Source organism: Coptis chinensis, chromosome 1 (assembly GCF_015680905.1).
Source record: "Coptis chinensis isolate HL-2020 chromosome 1, ASM1568090v1, whole genome shotgun sequence".
Classification (NCBI taxonomy): Eukaryota; Viridiplantae; Streptophyta; class Magnoliopsida; order Ranunculales; family Ranunculaceae; genus Coptis; species Coptis chinensis.
In genome coordinates this window covers 80,970,546-80,987,009 of record NC_141456.1, presented here as the reverse complement: position 1 = coordinate 80,987,009, position 16,464 = coordinate 80,970,546, and the positions used below count along the sequence as shown (strand labels likewise).

Below are 16,464 nucleotides of genomic sequence, written 5' to 3'. Positions count from 1 at the left end.
ATTTAAACAAGAATGATAATTCTAAAACTTAAACTAATATATGCATAATAATCAAATCATCTTAAGATAAATAACTATACAATAAACTATGATATGAAATGCAATGGCAGGTCCGTTTCTGAAACTTTTGGGTAGCGTGCCTAAGTAGGTTCTCACAAGGAATGCGTCAAAACACATAACACTCTGATTTTTCCACTCAAGTTTGCTAACTCCAGTGTGCAGTGGGCACATGTTTCCTCACAATCTCAATGACAATCCAAGGAAGTCGAGGTCAATCAAACACTTCTACCACTTACTATCACACCAACCTATTCCAAATTAAGCTAAAGGTCTTTATTAGGTGATACGGGGCGTAGGTATTGGTTAAAGAATGAAAGAAATGGATATTCAAAAAGATAAGTCTAAGAAAATAGGGTCTTCATATTATGTAACTAGAGAAAACTTTGTTCTTTTGCTTCTACACTTTGTTTCCATTCTTAGCCTTTTTATTTTGGCTTTTTGACTCATTTTATTCTATTTTTGGAGTTTTTATTTTATTTCTATTTTTCTTTTTCTTTTTCTTTTCTTTTCTTTGGATGAAAACTTTTTTTTTTTCCAAGCAACTAACTAATTTTTGTTTACACGGGTTTTTCTTTTCTTTTCTTCACTCATCCTATTTCTCATACTTATCCGGATAGGTAGGCTGATTTTATTTTTATTTTGTTTTATTGGGTAAAAGGATTTGTGGTTTGTGAACAAGGCTAATAAAAGGCTCGAGGGACCGGGCGGATAATAAATTTAATATAGGTGTGAATTTCTGACTATATCGATCCAAAGAGGGTCTAAATTCTTGCTTAGGATATGATGTGGTGATCAAACAAGTGGATGTGTGATTTCTCTACTCGGAATTGACTTCTCCCTTGTGTCATCACTCAGATATTTCACTCTTATGAGACTTTTAGGCTAGATGCTCATAGGATATGTATTAAGTACTCTAACCTAGATCTCAAAAAAATACTGCCAAGTACAATCAAAGATGCTCATGCAAGATGTTTGTGAAAAGATGCAATGACTATTACTTATGTATTAATCTATGTTTCAAAAATTAAATCCTAATTCAAGTACTGCGTGAGATTTCTAGACTAATATCATCATGGAGAAGGGAATAATACCATTATCACTAAGTGCCTAGTATAAATAATATTTATGATTTTTAATTTAATTTTTTTTATATAAAGAAAAGTGTGTAATTTACATCCTAAAAGTGCCTAATTTTTGCAAATGTTTCTATCCCACCCCAAACAATCGAATGCTTTGTCCTCAAAGTGTAAAGAGATAAGGAAAGAATTTACCATAGAAACGTGGCAAAAATTGGCCACTATAATGAAATATTGTAAAAATGATATGATAACATGAAGCACAATTAAACTGTTACGTACGAACTAACACAAACTTTACTGGAGTAAACATAACAAGCAAAGGGTGACAAAAAGATTTGAAATGAAATACCAAAATACGCCACCCTCAAACAAAATTGGAAAACTCTTTTTAAGTTTGAAAATTTTTATTTGGCCTATACTCCAGAAAGTTGGTATTGTACAAAAACTTCGGTCTTTTAAAGTCAGATTCCCTAGACTTAATATGATATATATGTATTAACATGTAGTTTCCCATATATTAATAATCTAAATAATTGTGGATCTTTTCATAAATAGTTAACATGGAATGCACCATTAAACAAAATTAAGCACCAAGATTTCCTATGGCATGGCTTAGTAGAATGGGAGTGAATTCTGATGGATTTAGAACCTAATCGAGCATAAAGTTTCTTCTTTTTCTTTGAACGAAAAGGTGTCCAAGTGAATGATCGTGAGAAAATGGATGGTTGTGGAAAATACTTGGAATGTGGATAAATGTTAAAAGAAAAGGGTGGGAAGAATGATTGGATTCGGTGAGGGATTAGCTTAGGTGGATGGTGGTAGGGTGGTGCTCTAGGTAGTGTTTGAGAGGGTGGATAATCACAGGCTCTTAGAAATTTGTTGAAGTCCTCATCTAGGTTGTTCGCATCCACATAAATATGGTGTTTATCTCCATCTTTGAGGAATTCATCTATCTCGTCTATTGTGAGATTGACTATATCTTTCATAGGGTCGGAAGGAAGGGTGGAAAATTCTTTTGCTAGTTCAGTTATATTCAAAGAGTCAAAATTGTGATCTTTGTCTTCTTCCATAAGAGGTGTATCTACTAGTGTGGGGACGAGATCGTCAGAAGCACTAATGTGATATACAAAACTCTCAATAGACTTGACTTCACCTTCTGCAGGAAAACCTACTTGTCTCTGTTTTTGTCTAAACATGTTAACTTCCACAGAAAGATTTCCAAAAGAAAGAGTCATAGAGCCATCCCGGCAATTGATTTGGGCATTGGCGGTTGCCAAGAAAGGACGCCCTAAGATGATGGGAATAGAATTATGAGCAACTTCTGTGTCAAGAATAACAAAGTCGGCTGGATAGTAAAAATCATGCACTTTAACGAGAATGTTTTCAACTACACCCTTGGGATACTTAATAGAACAATTGGCTAACTGCAAAGTCATTTTGGTTGGTTTAAGTTTTGTTAGACCCAGTTGTTTATATAAATAAAAAGGGAGTAAGTTAACACTCGCTCCCAGGTCTAATAAAGCAGTTGTTATGAAGGTATCACCTAAGGTGCATTATCTGATAGAAACGACCCGGGGTCCTTGTACTTAACAATTCCGTTATGTTCAGATAAAGAGGGATATTGTTCAGTTAAGAATGCTTCGTGGGGTATGTTGGTTTTCCTCTTCTTGGTGCACAACTCTTTTAGAAACTTAGCGTGTCCAGGTAGACTTTTTATAGCATCTAGAAAATGTAGGTTTATAGTCAGATTTTTAAACACTTCCCTAATCTCATCAAAATTTTCGTCCTTTTTAGACATAACTAGTCTCTGGGGGTATGGTGGTTTATCTATATATTTAGCAATATTATTAGTTTTTGCTTTATCTCTAGCCGTTTTCCATCTAGGTGTCCATATTGGAACCTCTACAGGTGTAGGATCATCAATTTCTGTGACAGTATTCGATATGGTTTTATTTTCAGTTTCTGTTTGCCGGTGGTCTTTAGGCATAACTACTTTGTTATCAACTACTCTCCCTAAACGAAGGGTAGTGACTGCCTGTAGCTCCCCTGGGGTTATATTACCATTACACTGAATACTTTTTACTTCGAAAGCGGTGTTTGTTGACTTAGGATTAGGCACTACTTGACCTGGAAACATGCCTATTTGGTTATTATTTTGGTTAGGAGACATGTCAATAACCTTTTGGCACAAAGACTGCATCATTTGCATCGTTTGTTTCATCATATTAGAGTTTTGATCATGCTGATCTTTCATCAAGCTAGAGTTTTGTTACATAATTTGATTTTGTTTCTCTAACAAGGTCACTACTATTTCGTTTGTAGATGGTTGAACTGGAATTAAGGCTTGTTGAGTGTTCATGTCTTGATGTTGATAGTTCTGGGTCATGGGCACTAAACCTCTATTCTGGTTACCTAAGTTTCCTTGTCCTTAAGGTTGAGTTAACTGGTGGAAGTTTGATGGTTGTGGTGGTGGTTATGCATAGACAAAAGGACAATAGAAGTCAGAATGCTCAAGACTAAAACAAACATTACAACGAGTAGATTTAATGTTCATGACGTGAGTGGGTTGTTGTTGAACAGAGATGGCATCTACCTTTTTAGTGAGGGCATCGATAAGAGTTTTAAGCTCGGAATCAGGTTTAACCTCAAAAGAAGAAAGAGTGGAATGGGAAGAGTCGTTACCTCCCTAATTGTTGTTCCTCTTAGATTGATCTTCTAAGAATGTATAAGCCTCCAAGGCTCCTTTACTAAGAAAAATACCCCCAGTCATGATATCTAGAACCTCCTTATGACGATGTAAAAGCCCCTTGAAGAAGGCATGAACAAGCGTGTTCTTCGCAAGATTATGATGCGGGCATTCAATGAGAAGATCAGTGAAACGATTCCAGGCCTCTGAAAAGGATTCATGAGGATTCTGGTGGAAGAAATGAATCTTTTGAAGCATTTCATCTGTCTTCAGTGGTGGGTAAAACTATTCCATGAACAATTGAACAAGATTAGCCCATGAGTCCACCGAGTTTGGCATTTGGGCAGTTAACCAAGACACCACCTTGTCGGCTAGGGTGAATGGAAACACCCTAAGTTTAACTTGATCTGGACTTATGCTAGGATGATGGAATGTAGTGAGAACTTGGTATATTCTACGCATATGCTGGTAAGGCTTCTTGTGGTCTAAACCATGAAAAACTGGTAACAAGTTAAATATACTAGGGGGAATTCGAAAATCCCTCACTAGGTCTGCAAGAACGATGCACGACTTAGGGCCATCGTTTAGGGCTTTATAAAAATCATAGAGAGGAGTCTCTTTTTCTTTAGCCATTGATTAAGGTGTAGTGTGTGAAATTCTAGATAGGCGTGTGGTATTTATGTCTACGAAAAACAAGCCTGATTATACTAGAATTAAAACTCCTCTGACAGAAAAGGCGAGGAGTGGAAGAAGGAGTACCTGAATGCCTCCTTGCTACCCATTTGAATAACGTCTTGTATACGTGATCTCAGTGTTTGTATGATGTTAGAAACACTGAATAACTTGAAGAAATGAAAATTTATACTGACCTGTGAAAATTGGGCTGCTCTAGAAGAGGGCGGGTCGCGCTCGTGTTTGACACAATGTCCAGGCGGTTGAGCGTGGGGCGCGCTTGGAAATAGGCTACCTAGGGCGCGGGGTGCTCTCCAAAAAATTTGAAATTTTTACAGTAGTTTGCTAAGATGTCTATCAAGTAGCCAGGAAAATTTCAGATAAATCGGAGCTATGAAAGTCCTTCTACTGCCCTTCAAAGTTTATGAAACAGTTTTCAGACACAATACAAACAACTGAAAGGTTAACCAATCAAAACAGAGAAAAAAATCTCCAAACTTTTACTGGAGACTCCTGACAGGCCATGGCTATTTTTGTAACAAGTTTAGAGCAATTGGAGTTCTACAAACTCTCCTTAATGGTTGTTGTTCCAGAAATTAAGTGTTTGCAAAACTGCAAAAACACACTGGAAACACTCCACTAGTTAGGAGGTCAAAACAAATAAAAAACTCGAAAAGTTTTTCTAAAAACTTCTGACTTAGGATAGATACTCCTGTAAAAAGTTTAGAATTTTTGGAACTGCCTAAGTAACCTTACTCGTCTGGTTTTCACGAACTTATAGTTTGAAAACTGAAATGCAGCACTGTAAAGATCGTATTTGTTCATAAGGTAAAACAATTAGGAAAACTCTGAAAAAATTACAGTAAATTAATAACACCTTAAGGATTACACCTGTAAATTTTCAGAATTTTTCAAAATTTACAAATACCTTTACTGCAGTGTTTTCCTCTGTGAATCCGCATCCCCTATGCCTAAAACAGTGAACAATTCCAAAAATTCAAGAAATAAGAATGAAAAATTAAAAGGGTGGGTGGGTAGAGAATGGGGGATTGCCCCTTGAATTCAAGCAATTGAATTCTTGTCTTGAACGAGATTAAGATGGCAGCGGTGCCATTTGATAACCCGTAAAAACTCAACTAGATTACTCTAACCTTATTCTTACAGTATCAATTATTTATTTCCTACTCTCACATATATATTCATGCAATATATAGAGTACGGAATCGTTCCACTCTTAATCTATCAAGACTAAATATAATTAAATTAATCAAACACAATGAACAATGGTGAGAGTAATGTGTGATGTGAAATTTCTATTCTACGATTATACGATGGATTCAAATAAGTCTAAATTAACTAACCTAATAAAAATATGGTTTTGATGGAAGACAAAGTTATAGAGAAGAGTAATCAATCCGCCTAATATCATTATACTATCATTCCCAACACAAGAACAATAATAACACTTCATAATTTAATAACTAATTTAAACTTTATAAATCTAATTTTAACAATAGTCGGTGAATCAAAATGAAGATAACCTAATTTATGAATTTAAAACAACTAAAACTAAATAAGAATTTAATCAATAACTAAATTGAAATGAAAACTAATACTTTATTATAAAACTAATAGTGATTCTAAATAATAATCTACTTTGTTCTAACACTAATTAATTGAAGGTAAAAACTAGATCTAAAACAAGCTATTCTAACTAATTAATGGAGTCTAACCTAATTTTCTAATATAGATCTAGGTAATCTTAAGAGTTAAGTCTTCTCCATACAAATGGAGGAGACCAGATCCACTTTTTCGTGCATGGGCTGAGGAGCCATGTTTTGGGGCGGAAAATCGAGCCCAAAACCCAATTTTTCTTTAGTCCACAGAGGCCTTTTCAGCTGTATTTGACTTCCATGGATGTTTCGTCCACTTTTGCTCCTCTGATTAGGTCAAGGCTTAAACCATTGGAAATCTCTTTCCGATTTGGTCGTTTTGACATAAGGTATGCCCAATTTTGAGGTTTGAGTCCAAAGATATGGCCTTCGGAAGTTCTGCTGATTTTTATGCGCTGTTTCTGCCCGCGTTGACTTTGACTTTTCAGCTTTGACCGGGCTTTAAAAAGGATTTTTCTCCTTGAATCTTGGCCTTTTATCATAAAACTTCTTAGCAACCAACCCTTGCTCCTTTATCTCGCAAAAGGGATGCATTTCTGCACATATTCGACTCCAATGCCTGAAATACACAAAAGCACGATAACGGTACTAACTCTTACTTATTAATCACATAATTGGTCTAAAGCAATATTGTTAAAGGGGTTAAAACTACAATTTTGGGCTCTTATCACCAACCATCAACTTACCGCAACCTCTAACAACATTCATCAATTCCTTAGCTCTATCTTCAAGATCAACAACACCATGAAGTGACGTATTTAAACCCCTTAAGTTTTGTTTTCCTGTGATCTGGACAGGATCAACCTAGAACAAAGACTATTAGCTTAGTCATCCATTAACATTTGGGAAGAATCAAGAATGTATGCACATCCTCCACAAATACATTGTTAAAATATTAACAGCTATGCAGCTGAACCTAATGCTAATTGCAAATATAACCAATCTAATATATAAGAAATCAGCATGCCTACCTTTCCGTGGCACTTTGCTAGCATCATTCAGCTTTGACAAACAATATTGAAATTCCCTCAGTTTTTTGCTTTCTTGGAATCCTACTCTTTTCTAAAATTTGGGGAGAAATAGATGGATATGCTCTATTTAGCATTGTTTACCTATCAAGTCTAAATCAATAACATGTACATCAAAAGCTACTGCTATTTGCAACATATAACCAAACAGATAAAGAGGAAACCAGCCTACATACCTTTGCATAGAGAAACACTTCAAAGTTTGCCATCTCACTTTGTGCTACACATTTTTTAGCTTCAACCTTCATCTTTTGAAAAGATTGGGTTTTCCTAACCACTTCTTACTACGATGTAAACCACGTAGACATGTTTGAACTTCACATACAATAATACTTAGTAGGGTGTTCAAAGTAACAACATTTGGGTAAAAAATCCATTGTCTCGGTTCTTTACAATCTATACAAATCTTTTTAAGCAGGGTGTTCAAACAAACCACAACCGGTTCAAATCCTTGTTTCAGAAAACTCTCAAAAATAGCAAATCCCATATCCACCTGACCAATATTGCAGTAACAGTTAAATAAAGTGTTTAATTAGTGTAATAATATTGGTTGTAGTCTAGCAGAATCAACCACTTTGAGCACATACAACGCGACAAAATTATGTTACATATGGACAAGCACTCTTAACAATTGAGTCAAAGGGAAAGTGGAGATTTTTTTGTAACTTCCATTGAGATTTTTTTGGACAGATGACACAGTTTCTGTCGTCCATCGAAATTTAACACACAGACGGTAGAAACTGTGTTGTCCATCTCTCAAAACATATTATGGCAGCTGCTAGACAAAGCCACAAATTTTATTGAAGTATGTAAAGTCCCACAATAGTATAAGTGTGGACACGTCTTTAGTAGTTACTATTTTGGTGCATAAGGGAAACTTATCACCCAAGATAACTTTAGTATAAATATATGGACCAGTGGGTAGAGAACATATACTCTAAACCCTACCTTCTTCTTATGCCTCCATCCTTCTTCTTCTCCACCTCATCTCCTTAACCTAACTAGATAATAACCTTATGACTCTCCTAGTATAAAATAACATGGTATCAAAGCCGACTCTGTTTAGAGAATGCTAGGAGAGAGATCCACAGTTTCAAGGTTCCAGTTTTAGTATTAATTTATGTCTTAGTATTGTTTCGCTTCCGCAGTCTCTCTGTATTAATAAAGAGGAGTACCTCAGTTTTTTAGAGGGGCGCAACCTCTCGGTATCTTGCAGTGTCTAGTGGAAGGCGCGCACATGCTTAGTTTAAGTTTCTTCTAGGTGTGCACGCACTATGGGCCTATATTTCACAGTTTCTAGTGGCAGGCACGCACGTGCTCATTCTAAGTCTTCTCCTAGGCGCGCACGCGCTCTGAGCTGTTCGTCTAGCACTTCTACAGTATCCATACAGTGAGTACTTCTTCTTTTTACAATGACTAAAGTTGTTCCAAAACCCGATGAATTCGGTAATATATCTGTTTTCTCTTTTGGTATGACCTCTCTCAAATTGGAGGGTGTTGCTAATTACCTCCAATGGGCAGAAGCAGTTACAGTTTATCTTACTAGAAAAGGTATGGAAAGTTATCTGACAGATCCTCAGCTACAGATGATAAAGTAAAGACAACCTGGACGAAAGATGACGCTTTGGTTAAGAATTTTTTATGGAATACTATGGAGAAGGATGTTTGTAATACTATGAGGTTTTTCAAAACCTCTAAGGAGATTTGGGAGTATCTACAAGAATCATACTCTCAATCTCAGAATACTTCACGTATTTGTCAGTTGTATAAGAACATCTTTGATCTAACTCAAGGTGATATGTCTATCTCTGAGTATTATCATTCTCTTCGTAGCAAGTGGGAAGAACTGAATATTGATCACGCACTTACTACAGGCATAAATCAGTTGAAGAAACAAAGAGAGGAATTTCGAGTCTCAAAATTCCTATCTAGGCTACGTCCCGAGTTTGCTAATGTGAAAGCCCAAGTTCAAGCTAAATCTTAGCTCCTTACTCTATCTGAAGCCTATTCTCGTCTTTCTCGTATTATTGCACATCCTCCAAGGCATAATGACAATGCAGCTTTATTGATCCCTCTAAGTAGCAATAATTATAACAACCCCTCCTCTAGTCGTGGTAATGGAGGTAGATGGGGTAGAGCCAGTCATGGACGTGGAGGTGGTCGCAACCAAGGGAGTGGTCGTGGTCATGGTATGGGCGGTTTTGATCCTTGTGAACATTGTGGGCGCACAAATCATAGTTTTGATATTTTTTGGGATATAACAGGACGCCCACCTTTTCACAAAGCCAACAATGCCATTGTAGTTGATAGAAAGTGACTGACTTTCAACAAGTTCAAGAAGACCTTGCAGCCCTGATAAAGTTGATACAAGCTATTCCAGTCAGTTCATCGACTCTATCCAACCAACCCACTACAACCCTAGCCAATTCAGGTAAAACATGTCTTCATACAAGTGGTAACAACTCTTGGGTCATTAACTCAGGAGCTTCTGATCATATGACAGGTAATCCCCAGTTGTTTTATAATCTTGAGTATAATCACACACCATCATATGTCATATTAGCAAATGGGGCTAAGGCTAGTATTCTTGGTCAAGGTACTATTCAGTTAACTCGTTATGTATCACTTGTCTTTGTCTTGCTTATTCAAAATTTTCCCTTTAATCTATTGTATGTTAATCGTCTCACCCAATCTCTTCACTATAATGTCATTTTTTCTTCCACTCATGTTGTGTTCCAGGATCTATAGACAAAGACACTAGTTGGTGGGGTATGAGCACAGTGACATCTATTACTTTCAAGATGGTTATGTGCACTCTCACCAGAAGCATGCTCTCACAGGTTCAGTCTCTCCTGTTCAATGGCATAGACATCTTGGTCATCTTCCTCTAGCTAGTTTGCGAAGTTTAGTTCCCAGTATTTCTTCCAGTATTCAGTATTTAAGTTGTAAGGTTTATAAGTTAGCTAAACATCATCATGCTACTTACAAAAATAGGTTAAATAAGTGTTCTAGTGCTCCTTTTCAGTTAGTTCATTCAGATGTTCCTTATAAAACCACTGGCCTTTTTGGAGCCAAGTACTTTATTATATTTATCGATGATTTGTCTCGTGTTTGTTGGGTATATATTATGGAAAATCGTTCTCAAGTATTCTCTGTCTTTCAAAAATTCTATGCTAAGATTACTAATCAGTATTTTGTACACATGCATGTTTTTTGAACTGATAATGCCAAAGACTATACCTTTGCCCTATTCAAGTGTTTTTTAGATGACCATGGTATTACACATCAAACCTCATGTGTGGATACACCTTAACAAAATGGGGTTACTGAGAGAAAGAACATACCCATTCTTGAAGTTGCCCGATGCTTAATGTTTCAAACAAATCTTCCAAAGTTTTATTGGGTAGAGGCAGTCCTTACTGCCACATACTTGATTAATCGTATGCCCTCTTCAGTATTAGGTGGACAAACACCATACTCTGTTCTTTTTCTTGGACAACCTTCTTTTCATCTTCCCCCTCGTATTTTTAGTTGTGTCTGGTTTGTTCATAATCTTCAACTGAGTCGTGATAAATTGGACTTTCATGCTATTAAGTGTGTTTTCCTTGGGTATTCACGTACACAGAAAGGGTACAAGTGTTATAGTCCTCATCTGCACAAATCCTTTGTTTGTGCTGATGTTAGATTCTTTGAAGATGTCCCGTTTTACTCTTTAGAAGGGAAGGTGTCCTCTGAACCATTTGAGGATTGTGTTTTGCCATCTAGTGTACCCTTAATCCCTCCAATGTTAGCCGAGGGTGTTGTTGATCTTCCTGAGAATATTGGTGTTAATGAGGGAGCTGATGCTCATGTTACAGCTACTGATGTTGGAGAGCTTGAAGACGGAGCGCGTGCACGCCTTACAGATGTACTTCTAGGAGTGCGTGCGCGCCCCTTGCCTGCAGTTGATGTTCGCGAGCTTGAGGCCGTAAGTTCCACTACTCCATTGCCCTCACCTCTTCCCACTGTGTCTATGGATCCTATTGTCACTCCGTCTGACCTCGATGTTCCTATTGCCCTACGGAAACTTGAACGTCCCCCTGCCAGTATGCGTCTTCCTAGTAAGTATGCCCAGTATTCTATTTCTCAGTGTGTTTCCACTTATCATTTACCACCCTCTGTCAAGTCTTTTGCTACATCCTTGTTGTCTATCTCTGTCCCTTCGAAATATAGGGACGCTCTATCCTATCCTGGCTAGAAGCAAGCAATGGAAGAGGAGTTGAATGCCTTGTATTCTAATGACACTTGGGTCCTTACAGTCTTCCTCCTGGGAAGAAAGTGGTTGCTTGTAAGTGGGTTTTCACTGTTAAGCATAATCCGGATGGTACTATTTCTCGTTTAAAGGCTTGCCTTGTTGCTAAAAGCTTTATCCAGACTTATGGTATTGATTACTCCGAGACATTTTCTCTTGTTGCAAAGTTAGCCTCTGTGCGTATTGTTATTTCTATTGTTGTTCATCATCATTGGCCTCTGTTTCAGTTAGATGTGAAGAATGCCTTTTTATATGGTGATCTCCTGGAGGAAATCTATATGGTACAACCTCCTGGTTTTGTTGCTCAAGGGGGGTAAGACTGTCGATTAAAGAAGTCTCTTTATGGGCTCAAGCAGTCTCCTAGAGCTTGGTTTGTGAAGTGTAGCCAGGTTTTGATGGCTAATAGAATGACTAGGTGTGAATATGATCATTTTATGTTTTATCGAAAGACCCAACAACGGATTATTATCTTAGTTGTGTATGTTGATGATATCATTGTCATAGGGTCTGACAAACAGGGTATTGCTTGACTTAAAGTCAATCTCTCAAGACAGTTCCAAACCAAAGATCTAGGAGAACTGAAGTATTTCTTAGGCATTGAGGTTATGAGGTACCCTGGTGAAATTCATCTCTCACAGAGAAAGTATGTATTAGACCTACTCAGTGAGACAGGTAATTTATGAGCTCGCCTAGCAGAGACTCCTATGAATTCGAACCAAACTCCAGTAAGATGTTGGAGAGTTGTATGCTGATGTTGAAGGGTACCATAGACTGGTGGGAAAGTTGATCTATGCTACTATAACTCGCCCAGACATCTAGTTTGCCGTTAGTGTAGTATCTCAGTATATGCATGCACCACAAATTCCTCACTACCAGGTAGTTGTTCGTATTGTGCGGTAAAGGTTCTCCTAGTCGTGGATTGGTATATCGTTCTAATGGAAATTTTGATGTTGTTGGATATTCAGATGCTGATTATGCAGGATCAGTCTCAGATAGACGATCCACCAATGGGTATTGTACCTTCCTTTGTGGAAATTTGGTGACATGGAAAAGTAAAAAGCAAACAGTTGTGGCAAAGTCTAGTGCAGAGGCTGAGTATAGAGTTATGGCACAGGGGACTGGTGAGTTAATGTGGATTCGTAATCTTCTACATGAGTTGGGTTTTGAGGTACATCTACCTATACCACTTCATTATGACAATCAGGCAACCATTCATATTGCCTCTAATCCAATATTTCATGAGTGAACTAAGCACATAGAGGTAGATTGTCATTATGTCCAACATAAAGTGGAAACAAAGGAGATAAGTATTCCTTATGTGGCGTCTCAAGATCAGTTAGTTGATATCTTCACCAAACTAGTGGTTCGTCCAGTTTTGAATTATATTGGTAACAAGCTGGGCATGAGCGATATCTATGCTCCAGCTTGAAGGGGGGTGTTGAAATATATAAAGTCCCACAATAGTATAAGTGTGGACACGTTTTTAGTAGTTACTATTTTGGTGTATAAGGGAAACTTATCACCCAAGATAAACTTTAGTATAAATAAATTAACCGGTGGGTAGAGAACATATACTCTAAACCCTGCCTTCTTCTTGTGCCTCCATCCTTCTTCTTCTTCTCCACCTTATCTCCTTAACCTAACTAGCTAATAACCTTATGACTCTCCTAGTATAAAATAACAGCTAGGTTTATCACACTAGCCAAATCTAGAAGCCTTCTACCTAGTAGCCCCATTGGAATGACATTTTGGTTTTTGGGGTGCTAGCAGCCCATTGGACTTGCTCTAAGGAATAATAGAGAGGACAAAGTAAGTGAGGAATCTCATAGACGAAAAAATAAAGAAGGTAGTATGGTAAAAGCACTATCTTATTCTACCTAAAATAGGAAAATGTCAAACCTTTACAAGTCAATAATACAAAAACACCATTAAATGCATAGCTGTAAATGAAGGGCATTATGATAACTATGTAATCAAGGCTCGCGTAGACCAATAAAACAAAATCATGTACCTCCAGCATGAACATGAATAATGGCAACCAATAACTCCAAATACCTTTACTTGAGGTCTTTGTGTTATTTGTCTTCAATTAAGATATGTATGTGTATGCACTACTATAATTACGAGCGACGAAATGGGGTCCTTTCTTAGGGTGATTGGTTGCAACATTACTTAAGTTGTTATTGTGATCCAATGCACTTCTATTTTCCTGATTTAGTTAAAATTTTGAGTTTTCCCTCTCTTATCCAACCAGCGTCTAGCTTCATTCCTTATCTAGTAAAATCATTCACTGCTAACAGTGCAAGTTCAGAAAAGGAATTTAATATCTTCGTGACGTTGCTCATCCTACTTTACCATGGCCTCAATTAGCAACCCCCCTCTTTCGTCAAATCTGAATAGACAAGCTGGATATTGTCCAAACTCTTGGAGTGTTCTGTTCAATAGAAATGGTGCTCAAGACACGACTGTTGCGCTTAAATCTTTTACTCCTGTCATTGTTAATGGCGTAGCTCAATTCCCCTAAGAGCTGATTGAACAAGGAATTCAACAATGGGATGAATACTTGGTGGGTTATTTTTTAGAATCAAGACTATCGTTCCTAATGGTTAAGGTGTTTTTGGAGAAGAAGTGGAAGTTAAAAGGTTCAATTGAGATTACCACTGACAAGGAGTTGTTCTATATGACTTTCACTAACGCTGAAGATCGACAAATGGTACTAGAAGAAGGCCCTGTGTTTATTGCTGGGAAAGTGTTTGTTGTTAAACCTTGGACTGTGGAAGTAGATAATTATAGAAATAAGGTAGCTTCGGCACCGGTTTGGGTCAAGTTGATGGATGTTCCTAAGGAGATGTGGATGTTTGATGGGTTGTCATATCTAGCGAGTATAGTAGGAGGAACACCTATGTTTATGGATACTGCAACCGCATAATGAAAAAGACTATCATTTGCTCGGTTTTTCATTGATTTCCCCGTGAATCATGCTTACAAGGAGGTCATTATAGTGAAAGCTGGAAATTGAGAGGTTGTTATTCCACTTGAGTACCCATGGAAGCCCTGTACAAAATGTAACCAATTTGGGCACACAAATGATAAGTGTAAAGGAAGAAACACTAGTGTTTGGAGAAAATGAAACACATAGCAGAATGGTTAGGCACAAACAAATGAAGGCACTCCTGACCAAGAGTGTCCTCATGAAGGTGATGTCAGGCGGGATCAGGCAGAAGAAAATGGAACAGGGGCAATGAGTGAAGTAGTGGTGGCTACTTCTACTGATGAAGAGAGCTTAACAGGTTGTAATGAAATCAGGGCTATAGTTCCTTATGTGGGCACTACTCAAACTGAAAGTACCCTGAGAGCAGTAACTGAGGGGCCAAATTTGGGCGTGCTAATCCCTTTTATTGGAGCTACCACCAGCAAGTAGGGAATCACAGCAGATGAAATGGTCAAGTCCATCCCTGAGTCAAGCAACACTATGGGGTTAAACAACCCAGAGGCTACTGCTCTGGTTATTAGTGGAGGTAGATCTGCCATCCTCCAAAACACTGTAGAAGATAATGTATAGAGTACTGAGTTGATCAATAATGTTGAAGTCCCGCCAACTGTTGAAGAACCTCAATTTCATGATGAACAAGTAGTTTATGAAGCAATAGTGCTAGAGGATTAAATCATTGAAGATGACCTTTCCGAACTTGAAAAGGAATTCTTTAATGACGAGCAGCTATAGCAAGAAGCCACACCAACTGTCCTTCCTTTGCAAGTTCTAACAAGGTCACAGGCTAAGGACAACTCCTATAAAAAAGGGAAGGAAAAGAACAAGGGCTCGAGTAGGAAAGGAAAACACACACACTAGTCATGTCGAAGCTTGCTATATGGAATGTGCAGGGACTTAATGACACCAATAAAGCTAGATACATGAATAGTTTTAGAAATGTGAATAATCTGTGCCTCTTTAGTATGTTGGAAACTAAAGTTAAGATTGAGAAGTTTCAATCCATCAGCAACCTCTATTGCCCTTCATGGTCTTTTGTTAATAATTAATTACATTAGTAGTCCTAGTGGAAGAGTATGGCTATCATGGAACCCGGGCATAATCTCATTGTTGAAAATTATGGAATCAGATCAGCTTATTCACTGTAAGATTGAGCTACTACCTACTATGAAATCTTTCTTAACTGTGGTATATGCAAGCAACTCGAGTGCTGACAGACTGAGGTTATGGAGTGAGATTTGCTTTATTCACTCTGGAGTTCAGGGTGAGTGGTATGTTGTTGGGGATTTTAATAATGTTTTATACTCCTTTGAACGTATTGGAGGAGAGGCAGTGCATGCTCAGGAGACAGCCCCCTTTTCTAACTGTCTTGTTCAAACTGAACTGTATTACCTTAAAGCTACCGGGGGTTTCTACATATGGACCAACTTTGTCAGTAAGTGGTCTAAAATCGATAGGTGCTTGGACAATAGCTCTTGGAGCTCTTCTTTTTCATTCTCGTTTGCTAAATTCTTGCCACCTGACACTTCTGACCACTCACTTATTATCATCACTATTTTGAATAATGTCTCTGCAAGTCTCCCTTTCAGATTCAGTAATTTTTGGATTTTACATCCTGACTTCTTGGCCACGTTTTTGGCATGCTAGAATGAAGTAGTGTTTGGGTGCCCCATATACATTCTAACCCAAAAACTGAAGAAGCTGAAGAGTAAGCTTAAAGGATGGGCAAAATTCTATTGCTCGGATTTAACTAAATAAACAGAAGCAGCAAGGAAAGAGCTCAACAGCATCCATAAAGATCAACAAAGCAATCCCATGGATAGTTTTATGCATGCGAGAGAAGGAAGCCAGGAACACTTTTTGTCAGCTTATTATTATGGAAGGGGAGGATCTCCGACATAGAATCAAATGTGATTGGATGAAGTATGGCGACAAATGCACTAAATTTTTCCAAAAGATGGTTAAAGAGAGAAAGGGCATAAATCT

General features: G+C 37.6%; 1 protein-coding gene across 1 annotated transcript; it reads left to right on the top strand.

Annotated features, from left to right (window-relative positions):
• Positions 1 to 15,597: 15,597 nt before the first annotated feature.
• On the top strand, positions 15,598 to 16,125 carry LOC147525393 (uncharacterized). The gene has a single exon (XM_086579297.1). The coding sequence runs from the start codon at positions 15,598 to 15,600 to the stop codon at positions 16,123 to 16,125; it is 528 nt and encodes a 175-aa protein (XP_086435423.1).
• Positions 16,126 to 16,464: the final 339 nt, after the last annotated feature.